Source organism: Microtus oregoni, unplaced genomic scaffold (assembly GCF_018167655.1).
Source record: "Microtus oregoni isolate MIOR12 unplaced genomic scaffold, Mior012 000029F_ref0000214, whole genome shotgun sequence".
NCBI classification, from domain to species: Eukaryota; Metazoa; Chordata; class Mammalia; order Rodentia; family Cricetidae; genus Microtus; species Microtus oregoni.
In genome coordinates this window covers 14403025-14417907 of record NW_024543088.1, presented here as the reverse complement: position 1 = coordinate 14417907, position 14883 = coordinate 14403025, and the positions used below count along the sequence as shown (strand labels likewise).

At 42.8% G+C, this 14883-nt stretch overlaps 1 protein-coding gene across 1 annotated transcript; it reads right to left on the bottom strand.

Annotated features, from left to right (window-relative positions):
- Nucleotides 1-443: 443 nt before the first annotated feature.
- Nucleotides 444-14605, bottom strand: LOC121465162 (disks large homolog 5-like). Its single transcript, XM_041678358.1, has 6 exons — nucleotides 14501-14605; nucleotides 9783-9942; nucleotides 8520-8651; nucleotides 7673-7856; nucleotides 1906-2021; nucleotides 444-729 (listed from the first exon to the last, which is right to left on the bottom strand). The coding sequence occupies exons 2-6, from the start codon at nucleotides 9887-9889 to the stop codon at nucleotides 711-713; spliced, it is 558 nt and encodes a 185-aa protein (XP_041534292.1). The 5' UTR covers nucleotides 9890-9942; nucleotides 14501-14605; the 3' UTR covers nucleotides 444-710.
- Nucleotides 14606-14883: the final 278 nt, after the last annotated feature.

The following is a 14883-nucleotide window of genomic DNA, read 5'->3' as shown; positions in this document are numbered from 1 at the left end:
TCCAATTTAGCTAAAAATAATCTCTAGCTCTAGATCCAAAAAATCAATCGGGAGCATCTGGCTCCCTAAAGACACCAAAGGTGACCAACCCTCCTCTATAGACCCTTTCTCAGGACTGACATGCCAGTCCAGGACGTGAAACTGGAGAATCCCCTGACATTTCCTTTATGGATGATCAATGATTAACACAGGTGAGGGATGCTGTAGTCTCTGTACTGCGTTATCTTCACCAACACTTTCCCGTGACATGGAGTATCCCTCAGCACTCACAGGAGAGGGAATCCTGTTCTTTTCCCTGTGGTGTGTACAGATTACAGCATGGCATCAGTACAGTCTTTCTCGTGAGAGTGCTCACCACATATGGAGGGCTCAGCCGGCTTACTAAAGACATGGAGAGTAAACTGACAGAGGAAGCCTTGCTCAGCAGCATATCCTCTCCATGCTGCTGTGTGCTACTCAGGGTCCACCTGCTGACCGATGTCGGGATTTGGAGTCATTCTTGGTGGGTCCTCTGAATGTCAGGCTTCTTTCTCATCATTTCCCTTCTCCAGGAATAGTGGGCCAACAGAACATGAATCAGATTGGCGATGGATCCGCTGCAGGAGGTGGAGATTTTTCTTACTCGTTTGTTCACAGCTACAAGGAGGGGTCTGCTTCTCAGTAGGTGTTGCTGCTCAAGTGGAGAATGTGTGAAGCTTCCTTCAGCCTCCTCAGTTCTCCAAAGCAGAGCTGTCAGAGAAGGAAAGGCAATCAGATGCATAGGAAGCCTCATTGGACCACAGCCTAGACAAAACCAGGCCCTGTGCACACATGGGAAACAAACATCAAGGAAGAAAACCCACCCCATGAATGCCAAGGTTGCAGGGGACAGGAGTCAATGGTGGCTCATTGGCATGGCACACACACGGCTTCTGCTGCAGCAGGTCTGTCTGCAGGAGGCTTTCATCCTGGACTGTGGCCAGATCATGCTGGAGGTTTTCATATTAGGGGAGGAAAACAGCTGAGACACATGTCTGTTAAGGACCTACCCTGTCAGCTTTTGAGCTCTCACCAACTCTACTCAACTGGGAAATCCAGCATTACATTTGAGCTGGGCTCATTCACTCCTTGCTTCTTCAAGGATAAGACAGCACCTGAGTTTCTTTTTTTCTCCACCTTTAAAACTGCTAGAAAGTGAGCTGAGAAATACACACTGTGGTGAACTAGAAAAACAGCCCATTACTTCAATAGCTTAGATACATTCTTTTGAAAAAAAAAAAATAAAACAGCAGTATAGCAATGTCTGGGTCACAGGCCTTGACCAGATGCCAGGAAACTGTGAGCAACTTGGGAAATTAACTGTATGAGGCCCTCAAGAGGAGCAAACACAACACTGCAATGAAGGCTGGGCTTATTCCTTCAGCACAGAAACTTCCTTGGATTCAACATGTCAAACTCTAAATGTGATTTTAATTCCAGAGAAACCTTCTTACAGGAAACAGATGCAAACTGCAGAGAACTCATAATCAATAAGAAGGTGCTGTATGCTAATCTGCCCAAGTGAAGGAATTTGTCTCTAAAGGTGATACTCCTGGAGGAAAATAAAGTGGCAGGAGGAGACACCGTCTTCCACAATTAACACTGCCTCTATTAGGTCTGGGACTACCATAGGAAGGATCAATGCACTCAGAACACACGAGAGCACTCAGAATTGAAGAAGTGCACACAATTGAGAAAGATTAAGGATAACACATATTGCTTCCTGTGCAGACATTTCTGTTGACTGAGCCAGCCCAGTACTCTCAGATGTTCTTTCCCTGGCTGTGACTGAAAGTCATGCAAATGTCCAGGAACCCAAATAGGACAGAGATTCAGGTACTGGGGAACTACTTGATATAACTCCCTCTGCGTGGCCTGCGATCCTACCTCATCTGGGAGACAGCGAAGGGATTCTGCAGCTTTTCTGCGAATTCTATATATTTGGTGACCAGATCCCTCAGCTTCAGCAGGGATTGTCGTCTTTCCACCAATATATCCTGTTTCTGTTCATTAGAAGATTATGTTCTTAGTGGAGGGTTGAACACTCAAATGCACACACACACACACACACACACACACACACACACACTCCTCAACGCACACACACACATACTCCTCAACGCACACTTCTGGATATACATGTACAAGAACATACACATTCAGCAAAATAACAAGAATTAATCATTTGCTATTTCTCTGTATCAATGGTTTCATTTCCTTAATAAAAATACACAGAATGACAGAATGGATGCAGAAACAGGATCCATTTTTCTTCTGCATACAAGAAACAAACTTCAACATCAATTATAGACATTACCTCTGGGTAAAGAATTGGAAAAAAAATCTTCCAAGCAAATGTACTTAAAGACAAGCTGGTGTAGCTATTTTAATACCTAACAAAATCGACCTCAAACCAAAATTAATCAAAAGACATGGGGAAGGACACACCACAAAGATAACATTTTAATTTTTTTAAAAATTTTTTCGAGACATGGTTTGTCCATAACTTTGGAGTTTATCCTGGAACTAGCTCTTGTAGACTAGGCCTGCCTTGAGTACAAGGAGATCTGCTTCCCTCTGTTTTTCAAGACCTGGGATTAAAAGTCTGCAGCAGCACCACCTGGCCCTCATTTCAATTCTTAACATCTATGCCCTAAGTAAATTTTTAAGATAAACATTACTATAGCTTAAAACACATATTGATTTCCACATGCTAATATGGAAATTATTACCAATAATAACTTCAGTCTCACCAATGTGCATGTCATCAGTGTGCAGGTCACGCAGACAAAATTAATAAACTCTGCATTAACTGAAGTTTTAAACCAAATAAACCTAACAGATATTTATCAGACAATTAGAGAATACAACTGTATATCAACAACTAAAGAAAGGAAAGCATATATAAGTTTATGGAAATTGAAGATCTCTATATTGAATGAAAAGTGGACCAAAAAATAAAGAAAGAAAGAAATTAAAGAGTTTCTAGAATTCAATGAAAATGAATACATAACCTACGCAAACGTATGGGACACAATGAAAGTAGTGCTAAGAGCACTGAGTGCCTACATTAAAAAATGGGAATATATCATACTTAATAGTAACACCTCAAAGCTATTGAACAAAAGGAAATATGTCCAAGAGGATTAGACCAGAAGAAATAATCAAACTGACAGCTAAACCAATAAAATAGAAATAAAGATAATTGTACAAAAATAAGTGAAAGAAAGAATTGGTTCTTTGAGAAAATCAACAAGATAGATAAACCCTCATCCAAGCTAAATAAAGATGGGCAAAGAATATCCCAATTAATAAAATCAGAAACTGTATGGGGACATAACAACGGATACTGAGGAAATCCAGAGAATCACAAGGACATACTTTAAATCAAGTACTTCATCAAACTGGATTATCTATAAGAAATGAATAATTTTCTCAATAGGAATCATTTATCAAAGTTAAATTAAAATCAGATAAGTAAATAGACCTACATTCCCCAGTGAAATAGAAGCCATTGTTAAAAGCCTCCCTCCACCCCATAAAAAAAAAAAAAACGCAGGGTCAAATGGCTATCGCACAGAATTCTACCATACTTTAAAAGAATAGTTAATGGCAATACTCCTCAAATTAGTTTGCAAAATAAACACAGAAGAAACAGTGCCCAAATCATTTTATGAGGTCGCAGTTACCTTGATACCCAAACCACAGAAAGACTCAACGAAGATACTTACAGACCAATTTCCTTATGGACATAGATGAAAAAGTACTCAATAAAATACTTGCAAATAAATCCAAGAATATTTCAAAAAGATCATCTATTATGATCAAGCAGTCTTTAACCTAGAGATGTAGGGATAGTTCAGCATATGAAAATTAGTCAATGTAATCTACCATATAAAATGAAGAAAAAACATATGGTGATCATCTTACTAGATACAAAAAAATCTTTGACCCTTTCATGAAGAAAGACCTCAACACAAAAACAGACAGGAGAGAATATAAGGAATAGCTGGAACATGCCAGCAAAGGAGATGATTTCTGAAGAGAACACTGGCACTAAGATCAACAATTAATAAAGGACCTCAGGGAACGTAAAGGCAAGGAACACCATGAGTAGGAGAAAATAGAGGTTTAATGAATGGGAAATGATTTTCATCAACTTGCATCAGACAGAGGGCTAATATCCAAAATATACAAATCATTCAATAGACTAGACATCAACCATCCAAATCGTTCAATTATGAAACGTGGTACAGATAGAAACAGAAAAAAAAAGAAGAATCACAAATAGCTGAGAAACATTTAAAGAAATGTTCATCATTCCTACCCTTCAGGGGAATTTGAACCAAAAACTCCTTTGAGATTCCACCTTACACCTGTCAGAATGGCTAAGATCAATGGCACGAATGACAGCTTATGGTGGTGTGGATTTGTAGCAAAGGAAACACTCCTCCATTTCTAGTGGGAGTCCAGAGTTGTCCAGCCTCTATGGCATCAACATGGCGATTCCTCAGAAAATTGGGAACTGATTTACCTCAAAATCTAGGTACACCGTTCTTGGACATATATCTAAAGGATGCTCTATCCTATCACAAGAACACTTGCTCAAATACCTTCACTCTGGCTTTATTCATAATAACCAGAAACTGGAAACAACCTTGATGTCCCTCAATGAAAGAATGGATAAAGAACGGGCAGTACATTTACAGAAGAGGATATTACTTGGCTGTGTGAAAAGTGATATCCAATTGCTATTATAAGCAAATGGGTGGAGCTAGAAAAAACACATGCCGACAGAGATATCTGAGATCCTGAAAAACACGTATTATATGTATTTACTTATAAGTGGGCATCAGTGGTTAAGTAATTGATAATAAAGCCACTGTCTTCAACCCAGAAAAATTAGGTAAAGAGAAGGTCACTAGAAGAAACAGAAGAATTTCCCTGGGAAAAGAAAATCGATTAGATTTTGCCAGTAAACTTTGGTTGGGTGGGGAGGGAATTGAAAGGGATCCTGTAGGGGGGAGGGATGGAGGGAGAGAGTGTGGAGAGAGAGTGTTGGAGTTGGGAGGCTCCCAGAGGCTGCTTCCAGTGCTGAGACTGGATTGCATTCAGTTGAATATTTGGCTGGAGGGGATTCTGTGGAGATCCCTATACAGCTCCGGCTCATGCTAGGACAGTGTGTTGCTCTCTGAAAACTAACAGTGGGGTGGTATTCTTGTGGACAACATCTACACATGATTGAACCTAGAGAGAGCAAGCAGTTGCCTGCGTGGAGCCTTCACCCATATGCTCTAGTCTCTTTGGCATGGGATGATACTCTGCAGGTTACAGAAAGAGAAACATGACATCAACTCAGCCACAAAAACCTTGACTTACAGTCTGTCCTCCCTGCAAGTTATGCTGGGGCACTGTTGGTGCAGAACTTGAGAGAGTGGCCATACAATGTCTGGCTTAACTTGAGGCTCATGCAAGGTGAGGCAGTCCATGCCCTATAATCCCTGGATGGCTAAAATCTGTTGTCCAAATAGCCCAGAGACATAGCACAGAAGCAAACATAACTAAAAAAAATCAATGATCTGATTACTAATATTCCTATCAATGTTCTGCTATACTCATAGATTGGTGCCTTGCTGGTCCTCATCAGAGATTATTTCTCTAGCAGTAGTTGTGTGGAAGTGAGTATATGAATTCGAACTTTCTATCAGTCCTACCCATTGGAGCTCAGGAAAACTTTCAGAAGAAATGGGGGTGGGGGGATTTTAGGAGTAAGCGGGAATGATGGGCTGGAGGGCACTAGGAGAACATGGCCCACTGAATCAAGTAAACAGGGCTCACATAGGCTCACAGAGTTATGTATGGGGCCTGCATGGGTCTGCACCATGTTCTGTGCATATATGTTGGTGTTTTGGTGGGACTCTTAATAGTGGGAGTGGGTGTGGTGTGTCTCTGACTCTTTTGTCTGCTCTTGGGAAGCCTTTCCACCTATTGTGAAGCTTTTTCCAGCCTCTGTATGAAGGCCTTTTTCTTGTTTTGTCATGCTTGCCTGTTCTTTTCTGGAAAGAAAACAAAGGGTAGCAGATCTGGAAAAAGAGAGGTTTATAGGAGCTGAGAGAAGTGGCAGTAGAGAAAACTATGGTATGTGAGAATAATTTATTGTCAATAAAAGGAAATATTCAGTCAATAAAATAATGTGAATCGTTGAAGAGTTACAACACTTTAATACAGAGTTATTACCTGTGTAATCTCTACCCAAAAAAAGAGTTTAAAATTTTCTTCCTCTAAAATATTAACAAGGAGCAGGAATCCCTATGATTCGATGGCATATAATATTTTTCACTTATAGCTGGGATTCATAGGCCATGGCTAGAGTGAAGGAGGTAAAATTGCCTTTTCTGTGAAGTGTAAAATTTATGGACAGATCCTTAGTAAGGGTTAGATTCTGCCTCCTGCAGGAAAATCCTCTGCTCCTGGAAGTCTCAAACGCAATGAGAGCTGGAGGGTTGCACCGAGCAGACACCAGCTATAATGTAAGAGATGAATTAAAGGTAATAACTTCATCAGTTCCTTCAGGACAGACATCTTATCTGTTTGCTGCAGGTATAGCTTAATTCCTGGCATTTATGGGACTCCCAACATAGACTCTTGAATGGTTAAATGAATGAAAGCTACCTTTATGTTATTCGTCTTAAAGCTACCTGTCTACTAATGATAAAGCATCTTAAATTATATTTACACCAATGCTTTTGAGATGACTATAATTTAGCATCTATGTCTTAAAAACACAAATGTAAGCCCGGCGGTGGTGGCACAAGCCATTAATCCCAGCACTCGGGAGGCAGAGGCAGGCGGATCTCTGTGAGTTCGAGACCAGCCTAATCTACAAGAGCTAGTTCCAGGACAGGCTCCAAAACCACAGAGAAACCCTGTCTCGAGAAAACCAGAAAAAAAAAAAAGCACAAACGTATAATCTACTGACCTTGGACATTTGGTTTAACCATAAATTTAAATTTAAGTATTTAGACTAAGTTTGAGCTTGTGATGCAAACCCTTAATCCTAGCTACTCAGAGACTGAGACAGAAGGACTGAACATTAAAGTCTGGACTGAACTCCACTGTGAGTTCAAAGCTAATCTTTGGAATGTACTGTGATCATATCTCAAGACTTTAAAAGGATTTGGTGATATATCTCATTGTTAGAATGTGTAACAAACATGAGCAAAGCCCAGGTTTAATGTTATTTTAATAATTAGATCAAATAACCATGGGAGAACTGCTATTTTCTGAAGGGAAATTAAGGAGGAGTGGACCTGGGGTCCGGGGAGCAGGGGGTGAATGACTGGGAGGAGGGAAGGAGGTTGAACTGATGAAACATGAGAGAAGATAAAAAATGTAGACAAGAACCACCCCTTTGACATTTACACGGGGATTTCCTCCTTCAAAGCTGTTTCCAGCCATTGATCTCACAAGATGCTAAATCCTTAGAAAGTCTTGGAATAATCACAGAAATCAACAATTGGACAGGATGTTAGTGAGCTACTGGAAAAGTGGGTGGATGATCACGTGTGTGTGTGTGTGTGTGTGTGTGTGTGTGTGTGTGTGTGTGTGTATTACTACTGATGGTGGACAGCCTGCCCACCTTGCTGCAGCCTACCTTATCCCCCTCGTCACATAGCTCACAGAACTTCTCATCGGTCTTTTCATAGAGATTCTTCACCTTCTCACAGGCCACTTGCAGTGAAATCTGCTCCCTCCGTAGCTTTTGGTTCTCCTCTCTCAACATGCTCACTTTTTTCTTCAGCTGAGTTCGCTCACTCAGGAGCTGGTTGTGGAGGATGCTGAACCATCACAAAAACAACATGAGACCTACCTAGCCTCCATCTCCCACATCACCCATGCAAACTCCCATGTCCCCAGACAGTCCTAGACCAGAGCCCACAGTCACCATGCCAGGATACCCTAGTGGCTGTCAAATGTCAGAGAATGGCCAAATTACAGAAAGACTCAGACTGCTTTTGAAAACTGTTACAATAAAAGAAATGCATGTACTTCTGAGAGCAGGGTTTGCCTCCTACCACATGTACTTAACTGTCCATGGTACTGGGAAAGCATCAGCAGGTCGAGAGGTAGAAGACAAACATTCTGTGAGGGAGGACAGCAGACCCAATTGAAATATATTCTATGTATGGGTAGAATGGGATCACCTCTGTAAACCCCTACCAGAGCCCCCAAGACCCACAAATGCCTGACACCTTTATCATGGTACAAATAGATTTTCTATCTAGAGGCTGCTGAGGCTGGCAGGACAATGTTGTGATGGGCTCACAGATACTTCAGTCTTCGCAAAACTAGTCCAGTAGGTCCAAGTCAAGAGCATAAGACAGAATGCTTTTTATAGGGAGACAGGCCAAAAGGAAAGTCCTCACTTTGGGTCAAAGACAAAAACATGGCAAAAGCAGTCACTGCCAAGGAATAGAGTCCCAGTGAAGGCAGTCACTCACCTGTAAGAGACAGCTTCCTCAGTCAGCTCCTTGCACTTGTACAAGGCCTCTCTCATCTCCATGGGGAATTTCTGTAGATCCAACATCACTTTCTTATGCTCCATATTCAGCATCTCCAACTCAAAATTTAGCCTGTATTAGGGCATAGCCCCAGAGAAAAGAACCCCGTGAATTCTGGCCTTAATGATCCTATGATTTCAGGCTGTGCCCTGAACACCCAGCACAGTCAATGTCACATTCTGAGAGCTATGAACCAGGACAACCTGGTGCTGTTTAAACTTGCTGACGTGACCCCAGACCAGCAATCAGGGGTGCAAAGGGAGTGATTCAGAGTTGCATGAGTTCCATTAATGGGCCTGGAGGAATAGAATAGTTAAGTCCTGGGGAGCCTGTGTCACAAGTCTGATCCCACCAGAAATCTATGATAACGTTGTTCCCATCTTCAGAACGGGGATTTTTGATCCCAGGTTCCTATTGCTACTGGATGTCTAAAGCACAAAATCAGTGTCTCCAGCAAGCAGACCTGACTTAAGGATAGATATATAAGTCTCCAGTGGATTCCAATGGGTTGCCAAGGTGAGCACACGGGCCAGGAGCACCATCACTGGTCATAGTGGAGTTCACTGACCCTAAGGGAACTTAGTGGGATCACCTGGAAACTGTGGCACAGAAAGAACCACATGCCACAGACCCCCAACTGCTAGGACACACACACACACACACACATACACACACACACACACACACGCACACACACGGAGGATGCCAAATAAATGTAGGCAGGCAGAATTATCTCAGAATATAAGAAACCAGACTAGAGAGGAGCAGTGAGGAAGTTCAGACCTCAAGTCACACACTGAGATGCACCAAGACGACTAGGCCCCTGCAGCTGCTCCCAGGAGCAGCCAGTACTCAAGCACCTGCTGGTTAAGCACAAAGACTCACCATAAACTCACAGCACCTAGCATCGTCCACAAGCCAACACCTGTCAAGGCCTCATGAAATGTATGCTGAGAGCTCACAAACTATTGCCCCATCCCCAGACTGATCCAGGCCACAGGCTCTGCTTTTCATTTAGAGGAATCACACAGCCTGTGTCCTGATATCACTCCTTCCCAGATTTCAGCTATGCCTCTCAGATGCCCTCAGGATATTTAGTTTAGGCAGAACACTCTGGAGGTGCAGCCTCCAGTGACCTGAGGAATGCTGGGGTTGACTCGGTAGGGTCAAGACAGTTACCCAGGAACTAGACAAAATGGCTACCTGTTGTTCAAATCCTTGTTGGTATAATTAGCCAGGATTCCACGAAGTTCATTCCTTTCTTGGGTCATCATCTGAAGCTGCAGGGTCAGTGTAGCCACCTTGTTCATCCGCTGCTCCTGCCCAGTAACAGAGTTTGGGGTTGATGTTTTTCCGGTACTCCCTGCAGGTAGATAAATATTAGTGAATTTATGCAGTAGTATGGCACAGGACCAGGTGAGATCATGTTGAGTTCGAACAAGAGGCCAAGGAATAGTGACTGCATGGAACACAGTGAAGGATCAGGACAACTCCTCAAACTGGGAGCCCATAAGCTATGCCTCTGTCTCCACTCACTGTGGCTAGCTATGTGTATCAGCCCCTACTGCTGCCCCACTGGCCCTGGAAGGCATATGTCACCCAGCCATGCTGCTTTGGAAATATCAACTCATTTCTGATGTGATACAGAAAATTCCTGGGGTCTCCAGTGCTTAGAGACTCTCAGTCTCTTTGTGTGGCCTGGAATAGAAGTAACTGAATGTCTGAGACCCTGGTGCATAGATGGGGAATTTCCCATGAGATACTCACAGAACCTAAAGAAATCACTGATAATGAGTTGTAGCAACTCATCACACCACATTAGTCTGTGCCTCCTGCTGGTATTTGCCACTCAAAATAAAATTAAGGAACTCATAGAACAGCAGCTGTAACCTTGACAACTCCTAGATCTCTGCCAAACTAACTAGCAGCAATCCTTGACTATGGATCTGCACTTTAGTAACCCAGAGAAGCAACATAGAACCATCTCTTCCAAGATTCCAGCTACTAAACCCCATTTCTGTAAGGTCCAACTCAACCCCCAACATCCTCCTTCGAAAGTCAGATCTCTCTGCCAACCAGTGTGCTCAATCTTGCCATTGTCTCTTCTCGTGAACCCTATATGCACGTAATTGATGTGGGAGTAATTTGTTATTAATAAAGAAACTGCCTAGACCCATTTGATAGACCAACCCTTAGGTAGGCAGAGAAAACAGAACAGAATGCTGGGAGAAAGAAGCTGAATCAGGAGTCGCCATGATTCTCCCACTCCAGGCAGACGCAGGTTAAGATCATTCCTGGTAAGCCAGCTTGTGGGCTACACAGATTAATAGAAATGGGTTAGATCGATATGTAAGAGCTAGCCAATAAGAAACTGAAACTAAAGGGTCAGGCAGTGTTCAAAAAAATAAAAGACTATAATTTTAGTCTTATAGTACCACTAAAATCTTCTGATTGTAGGTGGGATATACATTAATAATTGCTTTATTAGACCAGAAATTGTGACACATACTTTTAATCCCAGCCCTCGGAAGGCAGAGGCAGGCAGACCTCTGTGAGTTTGAGGCCATCTGGTCTACAAGTGCTAGTTCCAGGATAGGCTCAAATCTACAAAGAAACCCTTTCTTGAGAAGAACAATAAAGAATTGCTTTATTAAATTAAACTTACCATGGTACAGTGAATATAGAGGCAACACAAATTGGACATCATAGTTTTTTTTTTCTCTTATTGAGGAATGTCATAAGGAAGTAGGGATAGACATGGGAATATGGGGAAGTGATGTCATCAAGTACATTATGTGAAACCTCCAAATAATCAATAAAAATATTGTGTGGGTAAAAACAAAAAAACAAAAAAAAATACAGTTTCCGTGTAATTATTTCAGGTAAAGCTAGCCTTGTGGGCGGCCGGGTGCCAGGGACGCAGCCCCGCTGCTCCTATTTCCACACATAATGAGTGCCCCAAGAACACAACACTGTTGCTTTCAAAAAGAGATGCCAACGACTCTTTACGATACAGCAGAATGTCCAGAGAACGGACTGTTAGGGTCACTCCCAACTGCCATCACTTATCTCATAACTGTCTCTTCCCCAGTTCACCAAAAGCCAAGCTGGCTTTTTCAGGTGCCTTCCCTGAGACACAGGGGACGCTCGTCAGCAGCTCTCTGATAGTTAGACTCTATTTAATTATAATTTAATACTTCATCATTTATGGAGGTCAAGACTCATTTTCTAAACATTCCCAAGGAACGGCTCTTCACCTCCTAATCAAAAAGATGGGAAGTGAAGGATAATAAGAAATTAGCTCATGTTGATGTGGAATGAAGTTCAGTTTCATGAAGTGAATGAGTACCTCAGGAAATATCCACAGCGCTGTTACAATGTGTAGGGGTGATGGGGTCTGTGGGTGACCCATCAGACCAAAGATGAGTCACATGGGTAATGATGAAAATTTCCCCCAAACTTCAGCAGAATACATTCCATTCATAATGATGTTAGCAAAAGTGAGATCACCTAGTGACAGGACAGGCTGGAGACAACTAAGGGCATCCACAGGTGAGCCCTCACTCACTAAGAACAGACACTTGCAGGGAGAGTGATGGCTCATTCCTGCACTCAAGTTAAAGATAAAGTCAAGTTAAAGATGACTGGCTATTGAGATTCAGGAACTCAGAAACCTTAGGGGTCACTGACATGCAGCAATACCAATGGTTCCTACCCTGCAAGTGGATGTGAGGTAAAATTTGAGATCCTCCAGCTTTGGCCAGAGGATTTTACTCTCCCTGTTATTAGTGACCCACAACCAAAAGAAATCCAGTGTGGGTGAAGCTCAGTGCTGTAACTGAAACCTCATTCATCCCTCTCTCCTTCCTTCCACTCAGAGTCAAAGCAGAGGGCCCTAGCACAGCAGCTGCAGGGTTGACCATTACTGGCTCTCTGCCAATCTAAGCATCAGAAACCCTAAACTCCAGGTCTAACTCTTTAGTAACAGAGAGAAGCAGGATAGATTCATTACCTCCACGAAGCTCTAAGATCCTGTGACTCACTATGAAAAACCAAGCTGAGGCCTTCCACCATCAAGAAACTCCCCACTCCCTCCCCAGGACTCACTGCGTTTTCCCCAGAACCATTTATGTCTTGATGTGCAACACTGAGGTTGAAGGCCAGCTTCCTTCTGCCTCCCTCTAGTCTCGTTATGCTCTCCTTTCTGTCTCCCAAGGAGCCTGCTCAGTCTTGCCAACATGGCTACGTCCAAAACCCGCAGGCAATGAACAGATGCCCCACAGGCAGTTGGTGTTGCCACAACACTGATGACATCACAGAGAATCAGGGCTCTCCAGGATACAATAGAATGTCCAGGGAGGGGTCTGCTGCTGTCCATGGTACAGCCTAACCTCTGACTCATTTCCTCACTCCAAAATGACCTTAAACCAAGCAGCCATATCAGGAGCCTCTCTGGGGTCAAAAAGGGAAAAGGAAGCTCTTATACAGGTAGTAATAAAAAATTTCCCCTGGAGAATCAGCAGAGCTCACTCAGGCTTGAAGGTTGTGAGTGAAGATGTAATTCACTCTTGACGTGTCTGGTTGGAGTCACATGAGGCCAGATGATCCCTCAGATATTTAGAAAAAACAGTCCTAGAAACAATATGATGGTCCAAATCTTGAATCAATATACTGAGGCAAGAGCAGTGACAAGTCAGAGGTCTGTCGGGGCTGTGTAGATGCACCCTAAGTTGGAAACACACATGCACACACATACAGATAGAAGAGGCACACAGTCATGGGATAGAATATGATGTACATCACTGCTATGGTCCTTCTATCAGCAAACAAAAGCCAAATTCCTTGGCCTAGAGCCAGGTGTAATGATATATGTGCTTGTTAATGGCTTTGGGTACAATACCCATTAGGAGATCATGAGAAGGACAGGCATTTGGAGAGGCTTGGGGTTATTAAATCAAAGAGTTTGGTGATAGCCTAACCTCAAATTTCTATTTCTGACAGTTCTTGTAAAGAGGATCCAGCCCATCGTTAGGCTGAAATTCATTTTCTCCAGATCTCTGGACTTTCTCAACAGAAGCATGTTCCTTAGAACTTAGGCCTGATGAGGTCTGTCAGGTAATCTGTGCCATTTCAGCAGGAAGCCCTAAGCAGGTGAATGTGATTAGCAACTTTTTTTCTAAATAGGGTCTTGGAGAGACCAACAAGTTGAGAACCATACATCTGGCAAAACTGGTATGAAAAAGTTTCATGAACATACAGAGTGGTGCTGTGGTAACGAAGCAGAAGTGAGAAGTGAGATACAGAGAGAGAGAGAGAGAGAGAGAGAGAGAGAGAGAGAGAGAGAGAGAGAGAATATGGTTTGCAAATCAATCTGAGATGTGACAAGATCTAGAAAACAAGGTATAATGGATTACCAGCAAATTCCAGCAACTAAGAAAGAGGCCTGTGTAGGGGAAACCCAGCCCAAGGTGTGTGTTAGCCTTGGGCTAATGTTTAGGTATAAATCTGGCAGGTGTGAGCCCCGCTGGTCCCTTTTTGTACTTCCTGTTCACTGGATCCCTAGTGTTGTAAGCTATTCCCTCATTAAAGTTTACTATTTCACATTAAGCTAGCCTGGTTATTATGCCACACAGCTTGGCCTTTTCAATAATTAATTGTGAGATATCACACTTCCATGAACACACTTCTCCAACTCAGGAGATATACTTATCCACCCCAGCCAAATATGCACAAAACCATTCTGCATGTGCCTGCCTCTAATCTCACCAGTCTCCCACACAAATAGTCTTCACTCTCTTCCAAATGACCTGAGATTCAGTTGACAGGTGACTGCCCCTATGACCTACAATGTTTTCTCTCGACCCACCCATGGAATCTGGAAGGTGCTCATGAAATGAACTGAGAGATAAGACTTTGCCTACCTGATACTCAAAATGCAGCCGTGAGATTCTCAATCTCTGGATGAAAACCCTAAACCATCCCTCTGCAGGAAAGGGAGTCTTGCTGTCAGCTAGTTTTTCTTCTTCCCTTTACATTCTTCAGAAATCGAGGGGACAGCCTCCTCAAGCCTATTCACAGCGGCACATGGTACAGCTTGGCTTCATAACCCTCAAGTCTCACCTCAAGAAGTCAAAAGAAAATTGACAGATTTCACAAACACTCCCATGGTTGGAGATGCCGAGGTTATCTCTTGTTCACTCTAGCACCTTGCAGGGCCAGAATGTGTTCCCCAGACTAAGCATGTTATCTTCTCTGATATCATCCCAGGACACACAAATCTGGCTGGAAGGAGCCAAGCTTTCTT

What these genes read in the sequence shown, in the direction of transcription:
- LOC121465162 (XM_041678358.1), bottom strand. Translation starts at nt 9,889, where the DNA reads ATGAACAAGGTGGCTACACTGACCCTGCAGCTTCAGATGATGACCCAA. An exon ending in AACAAGGATTTGAACAACAG is followed by an intron (nt 8,652 to 9,782) that starts GTAGCCATTTTG and finishes GCCCTAATACAG; the next exon opens with GCTAAATTTTGAGTTGGAGA. An exon ending in TATGTGACGAGGGGGATAAG is followed by an intron (nt 2,022 to 7,672) that starts GTAGGCTGCAGC and finishes TCTAATGAACAG; the next exon opens with AAACAGGATATATTGGTGGA.